This window comes from Carassius carassius, chromosome 1 (assembly GCF_963082965.1).
Source record: "Carassius carassius chromosome 1, fCarCar2.1, whole genome shotgun sequence".
In the NCBI taxonomy this organism is placed as follows: domain Eukaryota; kingdom Metazoa; phylum Chordata; class Actinopteri; order Cypriniformes; family Cyprinidae; genus Carassius; species Carassius carassius.
Window position 1 is genome coordinate 42,929,282 of NC_081755.1, and position 23,746 is coordinate 42,953,027.

The 23,746-nt window shown below is 38.3% G+C and overlaps 1 protein-coding gene across 2 annotated transcripts in view; it reads left to right on the top strand.

The window, feature by feature from the left end:
* Positions 1–23,746, top strand: part of LOC132151652 (adhesion G protein-coupled receptor L1-like) — a 167,030-nt gene that overhangs the window by 103,321 nt on the left and 39,963 nt on the right. For both annotated transcript variants that reach the window (XM_059559925.1, XM_059559935.1), the window contains one exon: positions 3,854–3,963. In XM_059559925.1, the coding sequence (XP_059415908.1) occupies positions 3,854–3,963 (110 nt within the window). The remainder of the gene's footprint in view (positions 1–3,853; positions 3,964–23,746) is intronic.

The following is a 23,746-nucleotide window of genomic DNA, read 5'->3' on the forward strand; positions in this document are numbered from 1 at the left end:
AATACAGCCTTGGAGAGTATAAGACAGTTATATTAAAAATCCTAATGATGATTCAGTAAGTGTTTATTGTTATCCACTATACATTTTAATTAAAACCTTTATGATTATCATCATGATGCATATTTTTGATCTTGTCTTCGTTACGGGGAGTTTCAACATTAACGCTGCATACAGTAAGAGCGAGAGGGTGGTATAAATGTTACAAATGACTCTGACTGTTCATGTCACTGTTTTGTTTTGCGTGCACTGTGTATTCCAGAGTGTATTGATGCGGTTGAGTGGTTAAGTGACTGTTTAGTGTGCATGTTTGAATAATGTGCGTATAACCGTGTGTGTGTGTGTGTGTACCCCGCCTGCAGTTGCAGTCCCTGTCTGTGCTCAGCATTTGCTTCCTCTGAGACGAGATCAATGATTCCCTCTTCTAGCTATCCATCAGCCTTGTAATAGAGAAAGAGAGAGAGAGAAAGAGAAGGAACTGAGGAGGCATGTGGGAGGGATGAGTAGATTTAGAGAGGGATTGGACTGGCAATGACGATGCACTAGTAGAGAGATGATGAGGGGATATATAGAAAGAGGGATTTGAAAAGAGAAGTGTCTCTGCATCTGTTTGAGGCAGAATAAATCTTTACTGTGCTTGATCTGTGTTTGCATTCTATACCGATAACAGCCCTGCATTCATACATTTATCTGCTTTAGTCGGAGACAATAGCTCTAAGTAGGTTTGAGCTGGAGGAATAGTCTGCTGCCTCCACACCCCTCTGACTGACGCTATCTGTCATATGATCACACCGGTTGAGAAATTATTACCGTGCTTGCCAGAGCTCATGCTTAGGACCAGAAATTTTACAAACCCCTAACCCTGAGTGTTAAATTGTCGACATACATTTGTGCTACAAATCTGAATCATAATTTTATGTCGGTACAGTATGTCATAATAATATATATATATATTTTTCTTATACATAGGGCCCTATAGTTTCCCGTCCAGCGCCACGTCGTTTAATTAACAAATGCATTTGCGCTAATTTTTGCGCCCATGGGCGTGCTTGTCTAAAAAAGAGGTGTGTTCAGGCGCATTGCTGCCGCAATGCTATTTTAAGGAGCTGAAAATAGACTGCGCCATAGACCAACTCAAACCATTGTGCTGAAGTCTGGCGCAATGTTTTTTTCTTTGTTATTTAAAGTGCGTACACACTGATTATTAAAAAAGGGAGCACAGCAGCACACAAACATGCCAAATATAAAAAATTAAAGGATTGCAATGCATAAGATTTTTTTTTGTAGGCTAAATATATATATATATATATATATATATATATATATATATATATATATATATATATATATATATATATATATATATATATAATGCCTACATGTCATAATGGATAGTCATCGCATGTATCAGAATAAGGCTATTTAGGCTGCTCACACACGAGTAGCTCCATTTCATCTCGGAGACGTGTTCTGTCTTTGCGCTTGCCAAATTCCGCCATGTAAATAGCAAATCCATCATGGCACGAGAGCAACTGGCTTTTAAAGGGAATGGAAGATGAGACTCTGATTGGTTTAATGCACGTTACGCCCAAAAAACACCCATTACTCATTAAGAGAACAGAGAATCTATCTATCTATTTATCTATCTATCTATCTATCTATCTATCTATCTATCTATCTATCCATTTATGTAATATACTGTATTCCTGTGTTGGCAAAGCTGAATGTTCAGAACTATTACTCCAGTTTTCAGTGTGACATGATCTTTCAGAAATCATTCTTATATACTGATCTGGAGCTCAAGAAACATTTCTGATAATTATCAATGTTGAAAACGGTTTTCACCACAATACATTTGTTTTCACGATTGCTTGATGAACAGAAATGTAAAAATAACAGCATTTATCTGAAACATAAATCTTTTGTAAGATCAGTAGGTTTTCCAGTGTTAGGGTCAGCTGCTATATATTTAGAATTTGAATTTGGTTTGAATGAGGTTTTGTAGAAAGAGAAAAATCGGTTACCATTGAAATACTTCAACATTAAATGTGTCTCGCTTTGATGGCTGTGCACTCGGGAGGACATTACTGAGGCTGTCTAATTTCAGAAAAGTAACCATTATAAAATTGATAGTTATTCCTCATAAGGCGTAAATTATTGTAATTTGTTTATACTTTGGAATATATTGGTTACTTTTCGGAAATGAGACAGCCTTAATGATGCAGCCTACAGATGTGACCTTAGGAGGGTGCAGTCTTCAAAATGAGATACATTGAATGACTGTAATACAAAAGACCTCAGTAGGAGGCAGCACAAACAGAAATTCATGAGGAAAAAACCTCATTGTGGTTTAGAGAAAAGTGACTTGTGCAGGTGTAGTGCGCAAACTCAGAATACCTCAGTAAAAAAGGATGTGTGTGTGTGTGTGTGTGTGTGTGTGTGTGTGTGTGTGTGTGTGTGTGTGTGTGTGTGTGTGTGTGTGTGTGTGTTTTAGGGATGTTCAGACAATAGGGGTGGAACGGTAAACAGAGTCACGGTTCGGGGGTCGCGGTTTGATACGATTTCAGTACAACAAGGGAAGAAAAACCAAATCTACTATGCTCGGTTTCGTTTCATTTATTTTTAACAGACAGTAGTACAAATTTAAAAATAAAATTACAATTACACAAAACTTTATCAAAATAAAATACAGTGAACTAAACATCAGCACGCCCACCTCTGTGTCACCGTTGAAACACGACTGAAGTGCAAAGCCTGTAATTTACATAAATAATAGTTTAGCATTCAGATACGTTACATCACAAATATGGAAATATTGTGGAATATTTGGATTTGTGCTGAATGAGAGATGTAGGATACACAACGCAAAGCTCCATTTCGCAAAAAGTTGAGTGCACAATCCTTTAAAGTAACAAAAAAAGTACACTCCTTTGTCAGTCTGTGAGAGATGCATTCACAATCAGCACATGGTCACTGTCTAGAGGGCTTTCTTTTCAAGTGCGCAACTCATGGCATTCATTGTTCTTCTGTTGGGTGCCGGTTATCAAACAGCGTTGCATTGCTCTGGGTGCCCCCTTCTGGATTGGGGGTGAATTGCCTGTATTTTTTTGAAAGGTCTCATGCACCGAACCGAGATGCCCATACCGTGACGGTTCGGTACGAATAAATGTATCGTTCCACCCCTATCAGATAATAATTTTATCGAAATTATATTATATTATATTATATTATATTATATTATATTATATTATATTATATTATATTATATTATATTATATTATATTATATTATATTATATTATATTATATTATTGTCACTGTACTGTGTAGAAGAACACGCACAAACACAAAGATGAAGGTTAACAGTCTTTAATAGGGCCACACATAGGTAAATTCCACACAAAATAAGACTGGAGACACACGTAACAATAATGGTTAAGACCTGAAAAACACTTACAGAAGAGACAGTGATTTAAGTACACAGACCAAATGAAAATAATTAACGAGACACACCTGAATATTTACATCTCACAATTCTCACTTTTTTTTTTCTCAGTGATATAAACTTTTCAGAATTGCTAGTTACATAGTAAGGATAATGGGATATAAAGTTACGTTATGACTATTTCTTGGAACTGTAAGTTTATATCTGACTTTATAACTTTATTACTAAATTTGTAGGTCAGAACTGCAAAAAAAAAAAAAAAAACATTATTCAGTGGCAGAAATTACCTTCCATACATAACACTTGAGAAAATGTAAAAACTAGATCCTTCTGTTTACTGATGGAATGATTGTTGACTTTGCTTTTATTAAACGCCTCTTTCTCTTTTTCTTTCTCTCTCTCATTCTCTCAGGTGTAATAATCGGACTCAGTGTGTGGTGGTGGCTGGGTCTGATGTTTTTCCTGACCCCTGTCCAGGAACCTACAAGTACCTGGAGATCCAGTATGAATGTGTGCCATACAGTGAGTAACGACACAGACACTCCATCCCAACAGCCCCACCCCCTCGCCTCTCCTGCCCCGCCTCCTTCACCTCCCCACCCCGCCCCACCTAAACCCCACCCTCAACCAGCTACTGCCATCCACACACACACACACACACACACACACACAGACTCACTCACGCTCAGTCATGCACACACACACTCACAGGTGCATTCTCTCTTTCATGCACATGCTCTCTCTTCTAACACTCACACACACACACACACACTCTCTTTTTCACACTTTAAACCGTTTTTTTCCATCGACAGTGCGACGTTCCAGAGGCTGAGGGAGATTTTCACATCGGGGAGGTACTCCATACACAAACAAACACACGAATGCGGGGCAGATAAGCATTCAATATCTCCAACTCTGTGCAGACTCAGGCTTTATTGGTGATCTTAAGCACAAAAACACACTCGTTCACAGCCTCACACAGTAACAAAATGACCCCGAGGGTGCTTTATCTGGCATTAAACACCTTTACCTCCCCTCTGACAGACAATCAAAATGAAAATTGGGCCACGGCGAGGCTGCGAGAGTGAGCCAGCAAGCCGTGTGCGTTTGTTGCACAATGGGAATGTTAACACAAACCTCAAATTTATTTCAGACTGCACGACCCATTGTCGCACACATGCTAATATTCCCATGGCAACGCTCGGCTTTCCGTGTCGCTCATGAATGAAAGGCAGGGTGTGAATTTCCAGCTAGTTCGGGAGCTAGGCTCATGTGAAAATCTCCCATCAGACGGTACCCCCTCCTCCCCCTCATGAGCGCCGACTTTATGTGTGCAGGTGGTCCAGACGGGGCCGTGGCTCAGCGGAGGGTGGGTCTGTGGGGCTTTATGAGGGTAGTTTGGTGCTGGGGGGAAGTTAATGGGTTTTACTGTGAGCAGGAAGGGGGTTATTAACTCTAATCTATAATCCTGGGGTCAGTTTCTCTGCTCTTCCCACAGGAAATAAAGAGGATGGACTACAACCCACCGGTCCGCTCTGCCCGCTAATCCTCCTTTCTCTTTTTTTTTCCAGTGTTCTGCTTTCTTCGTGTGCTCTTCTCATTCGTAATCACTCTTCTGACATTTTGATTTCTAGTCCAGACTTTCGGTTTTATTCAGCTTTGTTTTTGTTCTTTGGTTCTCTTTTGATTCACCTGCTGAATTCTCTTTTTCTTTGTCTCACACATTCACATGGTCTTTAGCCTTCATCTTTTTTCTTTTCCATTTGACATGCTTTTATTGGATCTCCACCATCACTTCCATTTTTTTTCCGTCTCTTTCTCTTTCTTTTGCAGGTTTTGGGAGGCATCCAGAAGAGTTGAGCGTTTATCTTTAAAGCTCTCCAACTCTTTCTCTCTCTCACACACACACACACACTTGTACAAAATGAATGAGACTCTTCAGCCCACACTCTTTGACCACCTTTGCTCAGCAGCCGTAATCCTCAAACTGCTTCCACACAAACACATCAAAACACACAGTGCAAATACTATTCCCTGCTTTCCACTTTCGGGTGCTTAGCAAGACTCAGATTTACTTCAGAGGCAGCGACTAGTCTCTCCCTCTCTCTCAAAGACTCAATGTCTTTTTTGTTATTTCATATTTTAATAGTATTCTGTTGTTTTGTCTGTGTTGACAGAATTTCATCTATTTTGCTTCATTATTTTGACAATATTTAGATTGTAATTTTATCAGTGTTTTATTATCTTGTTTTCTATATTTGTTGTTGTCACAACTTGTGTCTATTTTGTTTCATGTTTTGACAATATTTATTGGTAGTTTTGTTCGGTTTGACAATTTTGTTATTTTAACTTTTTTCATTATTTCATCTTGTTGGTAACATTATTTTGTCTCTCTTTTGACTGCTTTTTAACTTGTTTTGCATTATTTTGGCAGCATTTCATTATTTGCTCTTCAGTGTTTTGTTTTATCAGCAAAATCTTGTTTTAAAATTTTGTTATCAAATTTTATGTTTATTTCTTTAATTTCACAGGAGTTTATTATTTTGTCTCCACTTAATTAAATTTTTGATATAGTAGCCTACGTGCGTGCGTGCGTGTGTGTGTGTGTGTGTGTGTTTCAACATTATTTTAATTATTTTATCTTTGTATTTTCAGCATGACTATATAATTTTTTCATTATTAATTTAGCAGTTTGTAGCTATTTTGTATTCATTAAAACATTTCTTCATTATTCTGACAGTAGTTGTTCTCAGTTTGTATTTTATTATTATTATTATTATTATTATTACTTTTTTGTAGTTGTTTTTGTCAGACAGAAGTAAAATAACTTAAAACCAACACTGGCTTAACTTTGGTTATCTCATTTTTTATTTTTATTTTTTCTTGACCATATGCATGTACAGTATATTAGATCCTCTCCAACAGGTTGTGTTTCTGATGGAGTACAGTAAGCATATAGGGCAGGCTAGTTTGCGGCTGCTAAATCGGTGCGTTAGCATGACATATGTTGGCGAGCGGCAGGTGAGTCACAGCTGAAACGCTTGTACGCTTCACCACTCTGCTCACCGCTTCATTTAGCCTGTCAGAGTTATTTTCCTCTTTTTTTTTCTTCCTCCCCAGTCGCCATCTCTAGCATGTTGGTTTGAAATAGCGCCGTGCACAGAGGTGAGAAGATGCATGATTAACTAGCTGCTGACTTGCATTTTATCTCCTATTTTTAAAAACTTTGTTTATGGTGTTTGAGGAATAGAGAGGCTAGGAAAATCGGGACCTGATTCCTCCATGATGAAAAGTTCTCACTGTCTGAAGTGACAAGGAAGAGCCAATTATCGGAATCCTCCGTCAGTCGCATCTCCCCTGAGGGACTATGGGCACGGAAGGGACGTGATCCTCTCTGGGCTCCACATGTTGTTGGCTAGCGTACTGGAATAAATAGAAATGTGCCTAAATTATATCCAGACATCACGGCCCTCGAACGCTGAACCAATTCGGCCATTTTTAATTACCGGGGGATGGTGGCATCGCTCGGGCCTCTTTGGAGATTTGTCGAGATTAATTGAATTTACTGCGCCTAATTGCTCTGATAATGCCCCATCTTCCACAGCTGCTGGAGAACACGTTTCGTGCCGTTATTCGTGTGTTTACCACTGACATACGTCCATTTGTTTGTTTATGTAATATGTTAGGATGGAGGAATAAGGGCTACTGCATTTAAGGACGTAGCTTGGCTTGTGGCGCTTCTGACAAACTCCTGTTTGTGCGCGAGCCTCCATGATAACAGCCACACAAGACAGAACGGCGACAGATTCAGCCAAACTGTCTTACACGAACACATACGCTTAAAGACAGAGTCAGTATGCCTGCCAGCACACACAAACATACAGTACACACAAATACACACCCTCGTGCATGCACAACCGCGACCGCAGCCAACATGTCAAAGTCGTGTGCTGAGTGCCAGCAGGAGTCAACCTTTCTGGCCCTCATTTCCACAGAGCTTAGTGTCTCAGAGGAAATGACAAACAGGCAGCTATGCTCCAAACAGCAGCCCATAAAGACAAACAGCAGCGCCTGACACAGTCAGCGGAGACTCAATCAAACTTCATACAGCCTGAGGCCATGTTGGTCAAGAAGTATTAATGCATCCACGACCTCTGTAATACGTCCTCATTTGCTCTTGTGGCACAAATCTGTTTAGTCCAGTAGGTTGGCATCTCTCCTTGGTGTCCGGTGTCGTTTTGAATTATATAACAAGACTGCACACACTTGATACTTGTGCTAGCTTATCTGATAACCTCAGCCAGGTCAAGAAAAGGCAATTAGATGTGTTTAAAGGAACGTCGTCTTAGGTTAGTCTTCACAATAGGTGACTTATGGGCTCAAATAGAGCAGCGGCCAATCAAACTGTCAAGTGCCTTGGTGCTTTAAGAGTAATATTGCGGTCACGTCATGCCAGAATTACAGTAATCACCAGATGACAATTACTCTCTGCTGTTCACATCCTCAGAATCAGATGTTATTAATTTCTATGGCAATGCACTTCCTGAAAAAAATGTGGAGTGGGTGGCTAGCCAGCTCTTTTATGCTAAAATAAACCATATTTAATGTCTGCGATGTACTTATTTATTCATTCATTTATTTATTTGTAAACTTTGCATTATTATATAGTAATTATAATTAAATATATTAATTAAAAACACAATTATTTAGAAAGAAGTACATAGTCAACTCTTTAATGCACAAAGTAAAACATTTAATATCTGCAATATATTATTGTTATTATTTTAACTTTTGCAATATTATATTATTTATATTGATAATAATTTATTATATTACCTAAAAGCAGAATTATGAAGAAAGAACTACGCAATCAATTGTTTTATGCTGAAAGTAAACTATATTTAATTATTATATTAAATTATATTTATCTTTAGCAAACTTTTTTATTATTATTATTACAGTTTAATTATAACTATAATTATGTAGAAAGAACTACAGTAAACTTTTTTGTGATAAGTAAAGATTATTGAATATATTTTAGCATATTTTGCATCATCATTATCATCATTATTATTATTATTATTACAGTTCAATTATATTAACTACATTTGGCAATATGCATTTGTAAGACTGCAAGTTTGTAAAAAATAATTCTGTGTATTATAATAATAATATTTATGTTTGACATTTGGAATTGGATAATTGTAAAAGGTTATTTAACATTGACCCTAATATGTATTTGAAAACATTTATTCAAAAGGTTTTACTATGAATATGATCCACTAATATGTTTGACAATCACAAAAAAATAAAATACATTTTCTCACTAGGAAATAAATTCCATTTGTTTTATGTTATGTAATATGATCAAATCCATACATTTCAAGCGTACAATAGCTGAAATGCCCAAATAGTTTTTTGCAAATTATACTGCACACAATATGGTTTAACTGCTGCTGTAGGATTGCATTTCTTCACCTGTTGTTTATATTAAGTGCACATCCTGACTGCATTTGCTTGTTTTATTTTAGCCTCATAAATTCTTAGAATATTTTTTTTTCTGAGGATGTAAATGTGAGAGAAAATATTTTAGTGGCATTCCAGTCCAAACTCTTCAGTAAGTGTTAAACAGTGGGAGTGTGTATGCGCACTAGGTGTTTTGGTGTAATTTGGTCTTTGTGAGAGAGAGACGGAAAGCTCTGAAACTGCCGCAGCTGCGAGTCATTAATATGTATTAGGCCTACATAATTTGTGAATCTCATGAATGTGCGTGGAGTGACATGCGCAAACAGTTTGCCACTGGATTCATCTCCAACTCCACCTCTTGATGCCAGAGAAAAGCTTGAGAAATGTAAGCATGGAGACATGCTCTGGTGGTGATGCGAAGCACGCGCCGTCTGCTGGCTGTGCTCCTCAGGTGTGTGTTCATTAGTGCCCCTCATTATCACATGAGTAATTGATAGCATTGCAGAGACCGCTGGGCTGAGGAGGCTCAAGCACCACCGTACTTGTTCACCAGTGACAGGCAAATAAAGCTGGAAGCCAATGAAAGGATCAAACCAAGTCCGCATGCACCAGTGCTTGACGTGTTTGTAATGCGTGAGTGTTTATGTGTGTGTGCGTGTGATTGTTTGGTTGTCTGGATCTTTTTCTCTACAGGTGGAAGAGGAAACGTGAATGAGTCAACTAACACTTTCTTTATTCTCTTTCTCCCAACATTTCCATCACAGATTTATGATCTATCTATCTATCTATCTATCTATCTATCTATCTATCTATCTATCTATCTATCTATCTATCTATCTATCTATCTATCATTCTAGAAAAATTCTTTCATATCTAGCTGTAGGTCTTATGTGTCTATCCTTCTGTCTATCCCTCTGCTTTTCTATCTTTGTGTTTCTGTCTTCCTCACTGTCTTTCTCTCTGGCTCAAGGGGAAAAACACTTTTGGTATGACTTAAATCCAGGTCACACAGAGAGACGGCACATATGTTATGGTCCCTCAATGAAGTCTCATATGAATCACCATTGTTGAGGCATCTGTACAGAAAGAGAGATAGAGAGAGAGAGAGAGAGAGAGAGAGCTTGTTCTCGTCAGATTGCATCACCCTGTTAAACAAGCGATGAAATCACATACACAGAGGGATGTCTCTGTCGGCTATTTTTTTTATTAAAATGAAATGCTTTGCATTAGTTCTGTTATGTCACCCTTAGGGTGAATAAATTTCTGTTGGAGTTTTAGAGGAAAACTACTAGAATCAAATAATTTTCATGACATTTACTTTCCTCTGTTTTGTTCTGCTGATGCAGACTAAACACTATGCTAAAGTACAGTGTCAGTATATTTGATGTTACTGAATCTTCAAAGCCACAACAAAATGTTGCAGTTTTGATTTTGCAGTTTAAATTTAATGCAATTAGAGTAAATGCAGCAAAGAAAATACATAGACTCAGGGCCATCTCTAGTGGGGTGAAAAGTGGTGACAAAAGCTTATCATTTGCACGTGTTTTTAACCTTTGCCAATTTAAACATTCAAAAGAGTTTTAAGCATTCAAACACAAGACGTGGAAAAACTCAACTGTACTCACACACCGTGTTCTGTGCGCATGCTGAGAGCACAAGAGCCGCATCTCATGGACAGCAACAACGACTCGAGCTCTCCTTCACATCCTCCTGCACCTAAACGAACAAATACAAATCGCAGTTTAAACATGCAAACAGAAAAAGATGTGTAAGAGCCCACTTCAGCACCTGGTGTTCTGGTGTTCAGGGTGCACACAGAGAGACTCGTCTCAAAACGCTTCAATACTGAATTTGCCTCTTCTTGCTCTTGTGCAATAAATACATACAAAATGATGTCAAAATACTCGTCTTGGAGAGTATCTTCGAAAAACTGTTGGTTATGTCTTAAGTGAAAGTAAACAGTAGAGAAAGAAATTGGATGAGTGTGCTTATAATGGATGCATTGTCTCTTAAAGTGACCGCGCCTAATTTACTAGCTGCTGTAGTGTTAATTCGAGAAAATGAAAGAAAGAAAATCACTCTCTACTCTTGACTGAATTACTTTTTAATTTTAACAAGAATCCAGAGTCAACCCAAAAATTATTCAGACAGCAGATATAATTTTTGATATTTGAGTGCAGGACACTATAGTTTATTTATGTAAGTGAGTATAGCAAAATAAACAGTATACTGTGACATATTATACCCAAAAAATTATTCATACAGTGTACTACCAGTAAAATTGATTAAAAAATATTTAAAAAATTGGACAAATATTATTCGGACACTTTGACCTGACTATAAGTATTTTTTTTATTGCTAATGCGACCTTTTTACACCACAGACTGAACAAAATTAAGCACCTGTTTGATAATTGGTCAACAAAGTATTAATAGTTGTGTAAATATTGTCATACTAACAGTTGTCTGAGTTTTTGGTTGGTTGTAATCCATTACCTTTCTATCAAAGTTATCTGACATTATCAAGATGAATTTGTTCTGATAATTTAACTGAGTTCTTGTCATATTTTATTACCATTTCCTAAACTATAGAAAATAAACTGTGATAATGTGAGAAGTGTTGAAGGTCTGAATAAATTTTGGTTTGACGATATAGTTGTTTTTTTACAGTGAAGACTATGCAGTGCTATTTTACGATTATTTTTTTTTGTTTTCTGTACCTGGACACCTACAAACCTGAAAAAAAATAATAATAATTAACATTGTGTAAATAGCACAAATAAATTTATAGAGCGAACATAGAAATTAAACAATTTCAAACAAGGCCCACTGGTACAACCTGCACCGGGACCCCACTAACCCCAGCTACAGCCCTGCATAGACTGTCATGGTATGTCGTTGCATAAAAAATGCAGGAGGCACGAATAATCATAAATCGTCTTTATTGATGAAACACAGGGGAGATTCCAACATTGAAACTGGTGCAAATGCACAAGCTCAGTGAGTAGACCCTACAAAAAGGAAGGAACAAATAGGAACTTAAATACACAGGATAATAAACAAGAACAGGAAAAAAAACATGTATGGAAAACCAGGAACAATGACAATGGGTAAAACAAGAGAAAACAATCCAAAACTGTAGACAATAATTCTTTCTAGCTTGCTGCCTTTGCTGGTTAAGCAACACATAGTCATTCACTCACAAATCAGATCATTAATTTGTAATTTTAATGAATAGGTAAAAAAAAAAAAAAACTCGAAATGAGAACTGTCTCTGTACTTATTGACAGGTTGTTAATATGAAAACATATACTGTAGATAAAGATACATTCACAACAGGATTTTCCCTTTTGAAATACCTGCTTAAGCAATCCTACATTACTATTCAAATGCTTAGGTTTGGTAAGATGCTTATTTTTTTAATGATATCTCTAATGCTCAAAAAAGCTGCAAAAATACAGTAAGAACAGTAATATTGTGAAATGCTATTACAATTTAAATTAACCTTTTTTTTTATAGATTTTACTCCACTACCCCAGTCTTCATTGACACATGATCCTTTAGAAATCAATATATTATGCTGATTTGAATCAATAAACATTTCCAATAGTCAAGTCAAGTCATCTTTATTTACTGTATATTGCACTTTAAACAAAACAGATTGTGTCAAAGCAACTGAACAACATTAATTAGGAAAACAGTGAGTCAATAATACAAAATGACAGTTAAAGGCAGTTCATTATTGAATTCAGTGATGTCATCATTTAGCTAAGTTCATTTTAAATAATATCTTTGCAATCATTTGCAATCAAGTCAACGATATCACTGTAAATGAACTGTCCTCAACTAAGCAAACCAGAGCCGACAGCAGCAAGGAACCTAAACTACAACGATGACAGAATGGAGAAAAACCTTGGGAGAAACCAGGCTCAGATGGGGGGCCAGTTCTCCTCTGACCAGACAAAACCAGTAGTTCAATTCCAGGCTGCAGCAAAGTCAGATTGTGCAGAAGAATCATCTGTTTCCTGTGGTCTTGTCCCGTTGGTTGTCTGAGACAAAGTCTTTACATGTGATCTGTATCTGGGGTATCTAGTTGTCCTGGTCCCCGCTGTCTTTCAGGGCAGTAGAGGTCCTTTCTAGGTGCTGATCCACCATCTGGTCTGGATACGTATTGGATCTGGGTGACTGCAGTAACCCTTTGATCTGGATACAGATCTTGTGGCTACGGTGACTCTGGAATAAGAGTGAAACAGACTAATATTAGCATAAATGCCATTCTTCTAATGATGTAGCAAGAGGACTATAATGCAACAAGAGCTCATTCAAGTACATAGTTGCTAAACCATTCAGGGCTTTATAAGTAATAAGCAAGATTTTAAAATCTATACGATGTTTGATAGGGAGCCAGTGCAGTGTTGACAGGACCGGGCTAATTTGGTCATACTTCCTGGTTCTAGTAAGAACTCTAGCTGCTGCATTTTGTACTAGCTGAAGTTTTTTTATTAAGCATGCAGAACAACCACCCAATAAAGCATTACAGTAATCTAACCTTGAGGTCATAAATGCATGGATTAACATTTCTGCATTTGATATTGAGAGCATAGGTCGTAATTTAGATATATTTTTGAGATGGAAAAACAGAGCAGCCATCAAGTCTTAGACAGCATTCTAGGTTATTACATGCAGAGTTTTTAGGTTCTATAATTAACAATTAAGAATTTAGCAGTAAGAAATTAATCATCATCCAGTTTTTTATATCGACTATGCATTCCGTTTTTCAAATTGGTGTGTTTCACCGGGCTGTGAAGAAATATAGAGCTGAGTATCATCAGTATAACAGTGAAAGCTAACATCGTGTTTTCTGATGATATCTTCCAAGGGTAACATGTAAAGCGTGAAGAGTAACGGCCCTAGTACTGAGCCTTAAGGTACTCCATACTGCACTTGTGATCGATATGATACCTCTTCATTCACTGCTACGAACTGATGGCGGTCATATAAGTATAATTTAAACCATGCTAATGCACTTCCATTAATGCCAACAAAGTGTTCAAGTCTATGCAAAAGAATGTTGTGGTCAATTGTGTCAAACGCAGCACTAAGATCCAATAGCAACTAATAGAGAGATACAACCATGATCAGATGATAAGAACAGATCATTTGTAACTCTAAGGAGAGCAGTCTCAGTACTATGATACGGTCTAAATCCTGACTGGAAATCCTCACATATACCATTTTTCTCTAAGAAGGAATATAATTGTGAGGATACCACCTTTTCTAGTATCTTGGACTGAAAAGGGAGATTCGAGATCGGTCTGTAATTAACTAGTTCTTTGGAGTCTAGTTGTGGTTTTTTGATGAGAGGCTTAATAACAGCCAGTTTGAAGGCTTTGGGGACATGTTAATGACAAATTAATAATAGTCAGAAGAAGATCTATGACTTCTGGAAGCACCTTAGATGGAATAGGGTCTAACATACATGTTGTTGGTTTAGATGATTTAACAAGTTTGTACAATTCTTCCTCTCCTATAGTAGAGAATGAGTGGAACTGTTCCTTGGGGGATCTATAGTGCACTGTCTGATGCGATACTATAGCTGACGGCTGCATGGTTACAATTTTATCTTTAATAGTATCGATCTTAGAAATAAAGTAGTTAAAGTCATTACTGCTGTGCTGTTGGCAAATGTCAACACTTGTTGATGCTTTATTTTTCGTTAATTTGCCAATATACCAATGTGGAAAACAGTGATGCTTATTTTTTTAGAAACTATGATACAGTTTTTTTCTAATAGAAAGCTCAATAGATCTACAACCCGAATTCCGGAAAAGTTGGGACGTTTTTTAAATTTTTATAAAATGAAAACTAAAAGACTTTCAAATCACATGAGCCAATATTTTATTCACAATAGAACATAGATAACATAGCAAATGTTTAAACTGAGAAAGTTTACAATTTTATGCACAAAATGAGCTCATTTCAATTTTGATTTCTGCTACAGGTCTCAAAATAGTTGGGACGGGGCATGTTTACCATGGTGTAGCATCTCCTTTTCTTTTCAAAACAGTTTGAAGACGTCTGGGCATTGAGGCTATGAGTTGCTGGAGTTTTGCTGTTGGAATTTGGTCCCATTCTTGCCTTATATAGATTTCCAGCTGCTGAAGAGTTCATGGTCGTCTTTGACGTATTTTTCGTTTAATGATGCGCCAAATGTTCTCTATAGGTGAAAGATCTGGACTGCAGGCAGGCCAGGTTAGCACCCGGACTCTTCTACGACGAAGCCATGCTGTTGTTATAGCTGCAGTATGTGGTTTTGCATTGTCCTGCTGAAATAAACAAGGCCTTCCCTGAAATAGACGTTGTTTGGAGGGAAGCATATGTTGCTCTAAAACCTTTATATACCTTTCAGCATTCACAGAGCCTTCCAAAACATGCAAGCTGCCCATACCGTATGCACTTATGCACCCCCATACCATCAGAGATGCTGGCTTTTGAACTGAACGCTGATAACATGCTGGAAGGTCTCCCTCCTCTTTAGCCCGGAGGACACGGCGTCCGTGATTTCCAACAAGAATGTCAAATTTGGACTCGTCTGACCATAAAACACTATTCCACTTTGAAATAGTCCATTTTAAATGAGCATTGGCCCACAGGACACGACGGCGCTTCTGGACCATGTTCACATATGGCTTCCTTTTTGCATGATAGAGCTTTAGTTGGCATCTGCTGATGGCACGGCGGATTGTGTTTACCGACAGTGGTTTCTGAAAGTATTCCTGGGCCCATTTAGTAATGTCATTGACACAATCATGCCGATGAGTGATGCAGTGTCGTCTGAGAGCCCGAAGACCACGGGCATCCAATAAAGGTCTCCGGCCTTGTCCCTTACGCACAGAGATTTCTCCAGTTTCTCTGAATCTTTTGATGATGTTATGAACTGTAGATGATGAGATTTGCAAAGCCTTTGCAATTTGACGTTAAGGAACATTGTTTTTAAAGTTTTCCACAATTTTTTTACGCAGTCTTTCACAGATTGGAGAGCCTCTGCCCATCTTTACTTCTGAGAGACTCTGCTTCTCTAAGACAAAGCTTTTATAGCTAATCATGTTACAGACCTGATATCAATTAACTTAATTAATCACTAGATGTTCTTCAGGCTGAATCTTTTCAAAACTGCTTGCTTTTTTAGCCATTTGTTGCACCCGTTCCAACTTTTTTGAGACCTGTAGCAGGCATTAAATTTTAAATGAGCTAATTAAGTGGATAAAAGTGTAAAATTTCTCAGTTTAAACATTTGCTACGTTATCTATGTTCTATTGTGAATAAAATATTGGCTCATGTGATTTGAAATTCCTTTAGTTTTCATTTTATTAAAATTTAAAAAACGTCCCAACTTTTCCGGAATTCGGGTTGTACATTTCTTTAAAGCAGAAGTCTTTAATGTCACTTTAAATGTTTTAGTATTACAGCAAAAAAAAAAAAAAACTTAAAACCAGCTCAGCCATTTTGCTCTCTCCCTCTCTTTTTTCCTCTCAGCAGAGTTGTCATTTTGTTTCCACAAAAGTACTAAAATAACTGCTAATGGATCGATATGGAACCGGAATTGTTAAGTTAAATCTTTAAGTAATCTAAATTCCTTCTGATTCCCTTCCTTAGTCCCCTGCTCTTCAGTTCTCAAATGGTGTGAGTGAGTTAGACAGTGATGGCTGCCCGCTGCCTTTCTACAGACAGTGTAAGTGTGTCTGTATGTGTGAGATCACTTCAAAGACTTCAACTTCAGAACCTTAAACCCGCACAGGCTCAGAAACGAGTCTCTTCCCCTCTCTTTTCTCCGCTGATCGCTCCATCCCTCTCTCCCTCGAGATCCCCTTCTTCAGATATTCTGGTTTGCCTTTTAGGAGACACAATGAGTCTCGGGGGGGAAAGACACTGAGCTTCACACGCTGATTGCGTGTCGCCGGCTACAGGCAGACACATATCGCTAACACGTTAGCGGTTAACTGAGCGCTTATGTGTGAGCCATGGGTAATGCTAACACTAGCACATCCAGATCGGAGAGACAGACAAGCTGTCACTCACTGTCACACTCTGGCTGTCTCTCTGTCATACACTTCAAAGCTGTGCTCTTACATACAAACACACAGAGTAAACTTAACCCAGAAAGAGAGAGAGAAACCATGCAATGGCCAAACGTGTAGTGAGTGAGGGGAAAAACAGCTTGAAAGTGCTGCTGGAAAATCCAGCCAAAACCATTAGAATATGGTTTTATGTGCTTTGTCCTGCTTGGGATTCCTGAATTGCATAAAATGTCCTGTTTTTCTGTTGACAAGCTCTCAAAAGTTCACATCTTATATGTATTTCTATTTGCATTGCTTTGACCACAATTGGCTGATTATGTACAATACCTGCATGCTTTTGGTCAAAATGATTTTCAGTCATTACCTTCAGCAAGTATGAAAAGAATAGGAAAACAAAACCAAATCCCAGCCAGGACATGTCTGGGAATAAGAGGCTACAAGCTGAAAAAAACGCTTGGTATGAAAGTGACTTGTGTGAGCAGTGACCATAAACAATAAACAGTGGACCTTTTCTTGAAAATTTGCTAAATGTGTTTATGTGGCTTAAGCTAAAAAAAAAACACATTATTTTCCACATGATGTACATTATTGTTTCTCCACTGTGCCCCGCCTTTCTGGAATGCGTCGATTTTCTCTGAAAAGCGAGGTGTACACTGATTGGCCAGCTATCCAGTGCATTATAATTAGCTGAATAACTCAAGCATGTGACATAAATGTTACACCCCTTACCATACGTAATGCCATCTCCTGGGATCGCTGAGATAAAAACCAATAAAACCCGAGGCATTTGTTGCATCCATTGGGGACATAATTATGGATTATAATGATTTATACTGTCTTTTTACATGTTGCCTTGCATCGCGCACACATAAAACCATGTCTGCATTTGTGATCGGAGAAGCGACAAACAACAAGCGCTAGTATACGCTGCTCAAAGCTTGTGTTTGAATCATCAGTGGCAAATTATTTAAATATGTAGAAGTACTTACAGACTGTGAACATCCAGCATTGTCTACTCCCAGGATCAGGAAACAGTCCTCTATAAAATGCACTGCACACATCTGAATATTTGGGTTGAATTGTTCTGGAACAGTGTTGTAAATACAAATTAACCACTGATTTCTAATCATATCCTCTTTTGGAAGGCCAAACAAAGTATTTTCACTTTTGCAACTTAACACACAGCTGCGGCGGTGGCAGCAACAATAAAGTTTTGCCTTCTTTCTTTGCACGAACATTTGGGCAGTATTATGCAAATCTTGACGTAGACATCTGCGGGCGTGTTTAAATGAGGTGTTTTAGGAGGGCGTGGATGAGTCTTAACTTTTATAAACAAAATCTCTTTGGGTTTGAGACTTTAGTCTTTGCAACTTTAGGAATCTTATCTAATCATGAACATATTGTAACTGTCCAAAGAGAAAGGAAAACTTTAATCTGATAGTGAAAGTGCTGCTATATGAGACTAGCACAAGGTCGACCTGGCAAGCTGGTTAGAGTGGGGAAACTGCCTTAGCTTAACAGACCTCTTACCAGCAGCAAACCATCTACCATGTTTCCTAAACCAGAATGACCACCTCAAACTTGTACTTCAAACTTGTTTTTTTCCAGCAGGCAGTGGAAATAAAATGTTCCTCTGTTCTGCCGTCCTCTCTCTCTCTACTTTTTTTTTCTCTCCAACTTTTTCCTTACTATAATAGCCTCTCTCCTCCTCTCAGCCTGTTTTTGGTTCTCAGAAATGTACCTCAGCCATGTCACATGGTCCCCCAGACCACAATCAGTGATTGGCAGCTGGATCTTGATGGATTCAGTAAGTAGAAGCGATAAGTGGTCAAGCTCTGTAAGAGAGAAAGAACAGCTCGCTCGATTCCAGCCGAGCCAGAACCAGCCCCTTCAGGTTCAGAGAGAAATCCGCATTTCCACCACATTTCTTCTATCTTTCTCTATTTCCTCTTCATCACTGCATCATTCTGTCTCTTTGATAACCCTTTTTTCCTCCTCACAGATACAGAAGACTCCAACACACTTGGAAATGTATTCGAAATGGCATACTAGCATGAATCTTATTACAAAACATATACTGTATAGGCCTATTTATTTAATTACTTGCATACCTGAAACATTTGCATTCTTATACTTATGCAATGTACAATTTGGGCCTAAAATTGTTCACAATAGCAACTCTAAAGTGGCAATTCTAAGAACTTCCATTGTATTATGAATTGCAACCTGGCATATTTTGTAATGTGTGACAATTTAAATAGAACTTGCATCCTTGAAACATTTGCGTTCACATACTTGTGCTTGCAAATTGTGACCATTGTATCACAAATTAAATAGACTTCAGTACTAAAAGCATTTGCATCCACATACCTAAGCATTTGACACATTTTGGGCCTGGAAATGTTCACTGTAACAGCCTTGTAGTAATGCTAAAAAGTTGCATTGTCTTTCACTATGAATTGCAGCCTGACACATTTCAAAATGCATGACAAATAGAACTTGCATATTAGAAGTATTTGCCTTCACATTCCTCTTCATTGTACATTTTGGGCCTAAAAAATTTTCACTATAATACAACCTTGCGGCAATGCTAAGAACTTGTGTTGCATTATGAATTGCAACAAGACGGATTTCTCAACACATGACAAATGAAACAGAACTTGCATACTAGCATTTACAGCAACATACTTGCATGTTTGGAACCTAAATATAGAAAGTCAAGTCCAGCATTATGGAATACATTATTCCACACAGTGTGCTCTGTTGCCCACATCTTTGGCGAATGAGCCAGGCCATGCAGGTATTTCAGGTGGAAATTTACATACTGTGCACTGTATACATACTGCACACTGCAAAACTAGTATGCGTGCTATGCCATTTCGAACGTGCATCATGTTCTCTCTCTCACAGCAGCCCAAAGATACAGAAGCGTGGATAGAGGAATGACAGAAAGATGGAGGGGAGAGGGGGCGAAGGAGGGGGCAGAGTGTGTGTGACTGAGGGAAGTGTACGTGTGTCATGTGACAGGAAGAATGGAAGGGGTTTCATAAAACTTTGTGAAAACAGTTGAGGCCATTCTCCCCTCTCATTACTCACTCGAGTCATCCTCTCTGTAAAGAGCCTACATCACACTGACAGAATGACATGATTTGAGAAAGGATAGCCTTTTATTTAATCTCAATTTTCTCTTTTTTCCTGCACCTGTTTTTTCTTTCATTATCTTCACTCTCTCTCTCTTTCGCTCTTTCTTTTGCTCTCTCTGTCTTTTCTCTCTTTTTTTCCGATGCTTGAATAGAAGTGGACCAAAAAGGTAAAGACCACAATGAACATAAAAACCACAGCTCGCCCCGCCCGCCCTCCTCCTCCTTCTTCCTCCCCTTCCTCTTCCGTTTCCTTCCCTCATCCCCCTCTCCTAACCCAGCACCTTGTGTAGTGCTCATGTTTGATGTTTATATCCCTCCTGCTCTCTTTCTTTCTCTCTCTCACTAGTTTTCTCTCTTCCTTTTTCTGGCTTATAACCGAACCTCCTTCCAGATTTGGTTCTTGTTTCAGATAACACCGACACGCGCCAACATACGTACGGTCCTTCATCCACGCACTAATCCCTGTGCCCAGAAGACCTCATGCATGCATATCAAATGCGCACACACACACACACGCACGCACGCACGCAACTCTCACTTGAGGAAAAACAGCAGATCTCCACCAGCTGTCCTGCTAAAAGTTCCAATTAAGTCTATTTGAGAAATTAATAACCATCCTTTAATCTGATCACTTCTACCCCAAGGGAAACACGCTCGCCGACTAAATGCGGCACATGCACGCGTGCACGCTCTCTATTCTTTCTCTCTCACGCACACTCGCACGAGCCACTTTACACCGAGCACTCCTCCGCTCTATTTTTCTGTTGGACAGGAAGTCATTTCTCCCACTAAACCCATATCCTCCGCCGACACGTGCACCCATCTGTGCAATTCCACCCTCTTTCATGAGCCATCATTTATTCATTTCTCTATTGTTTGCGATTAATTTTGTATCTGTCCTTTCAGATCCAAAGCGACTCCTCCATACTGTTTGAGACCTTTTTTTTCTTTCAGACCCTTTTTTGTTTACATCTTCCTTCCTACCTTTCTTCCTTCAGGATAACCCATGTTTTTTCTCTATACGTTATTTTTTATAAGAGTTACGATTTGTAGAGCTGGTAACTGCCCGACCCCTTGCAAAATGCTTTCTCCCATTTTCAGGTGCTTCAGTGTCTCTCTTTACAAGCTTTCTGTTTTTCGCCACGTCACATTCTCTCTTTTTTCATCGGTTTCCTTTCCTCTTAGTTAAAATCCTTCCAAATTATCATGTGTTCATCAAAAGCAGCCGCAGGTTACCTCAGATCCCCTTCCACACACTTCCTCTGGTCCCTCCTCTAATTTGTCATCTGCCAGTGGCGTCATTCTTCTTTTTAATCCCTTCTGTTTTGTTGTCTGCTTTGGGAAGCTGCTAAGTGGCGTCTGTAGCAGTCGCTCCCTCCCCATTGTGTGTCCGCATGTGTCCAAAGAGAGGGTACGGTGGCAGTTGGCAACTCTGTGAGATGGCTGCTTTGTTAGGCAGAGCTGGTTCCACTCAAAACGGCCTCGCTCCGTGGTGCCAATCAGCTCCCAGCCTGATTCGGTCCTGCCAGCCAATCACAGAGATTTGGGGCTGCTGTACTTGATCCTCTTGCCAGTCTCTTGAGTATTTAGTTTCAAACTTTTGCGAGACTTGAACTGATCTTGAACCAGGAATAAATCAGCCTCATATCATCTACAGCTGGCTATATGATTTGAACGATCTGTTCCAAACCCTAGTGAGCTGTCTCTTTGATACTGTCTAAATAGGCGGCTATCTGCTGAGGCTAAGTGACAGATTTGAATTGTTCTCTACGTAGGCAGCTACTATAGTGAGAATGTGGTCATACTAGGCCTTAAAGATGCCATAAAATGTTTTAAAAGTGCAATTTTCTTTCCAGTGTTGACACATTTCCTGTTAAAACAAGAAGGCAGGACAGGGCATACAAAAGGACACATCGCTTATATTAAATAGCCAGTAGCCTTGACATTACATTACATTTACATTTACATTTATGCATTTAGCAGATGCTTTTATCCAAAGCGACTTACAGTGCATTCAAGCTTTAAACATTTTATTCGCCAGTATGTACAGTATGTTTCCTTGAAATCGAACACAGTGCTAATGCAATACTAACCCACTGAGCAATAGGAACATATACTTTTTAATGAATGTTAAGTTAAAGTTCATGAAAAATATCAATATATCTAACAAATATAAAAAAGTATTTGCTTAAAAAATAATATGGGTCATTCTTTTGTAGTTGGGAAAATGAAAATGTTAGCAGGGCAAGGTAAAAAAGTAATAAAACTACTGGCCAAATCTCTGTTGCTGATCCCTAAAGGACAAGTCTGATGGTGATTTGGGCCGCATTACACACACTTTCTATACATTAGAGCCATGAAGAGATGCTTACTATTTTAAGTCAGTGGAATGATGGACAAAAATGAGAATACAATGACACAGCACAGCATTGCGTTATACTTCTCACAGTTTTCTGCTCCTTCAGAATCAGATACAGATAAAATGTACATTCTCCCCTTTCAGTTTTTTGAGCATACATACACTTTCAGAGTATACATTTTTTTTAACTGTTTGAAAATAGAGCGTAAAAGTGGAAGCCCTTCAAAGATTTCTTATCTGGTTGCGTCCTCTATAGGACCAGCAACTGGTCAACGTCAGGCTTAAGTGATGTCACACATTTTTTAGGCCAAAACATTTTTTGTCACATCCACCAAACATCTCTTCACTATCCGCTAGCTGCTTGTCCCCTGAACACACTGTAAAAAACGGGGTCTCTCTAGACACCACAGGCTCCACAAACAACAAGAAAAATAAACTGGGCTCACCCGCACCATGAAACATAACAAACTGTTCCAGCCAATAACCGACAAGAAAGATTTAGGGGTGGGGTTTGGGGGGTTAACACTATTAAATCGAATCTTAAAGCTAACAAACATAGACTAAAGCTACAGGAGATTATGCTAAATTATTTCAGCCCCCGCAATGAATCTGGCCAACAGGGTGTAATGTCATGCTCTCTTAAATAATGTATAAATCGCAAATAATATTAAATTCAAAATGTTAAAATCTTCCCCACTTTCACATTACCATTCAACTTTGAAGTTTGTATTCTGTGAATTGAGCCAATAGGTCAATTTGTGACTAAAGATCCTCTATTGTTTAAACGATTTTTCGTTATACAAATTGACGGATCGGAGGTTAAGAAACTTGAACTTTGGTTCACAGCAAACCTCCTTTGCATTTGATAGCATTCCTGCTCACCCACACACGCATGGATATGAATGGAAATGAACACAATGTCCAGTGCGGTTGTACATTAACACTCACTCACACAAACCATGCAAATATTGCTTGTAAAAATTCAGAATTCAATTAATTTTTGCTAAGCTAGTTACTCTAATGATCAACAAATACAGATATTGAAAACTTTATAGTTCTAAAAAAAATTCAACACTTATTGGTCAATTGTAATATTCTGCAGTCAAATATTTTTATATAATGATGCAAAACTGAATAATTGACTATTTCCCAATGCAACTGATTGGACTTCTCGTAGCACTTCATAGTCAATACTCAATACGTAGTCCATTTATTGATGTCTTTGGTAAGTAGACGTGTTACAAGCTGAATAATGTACAG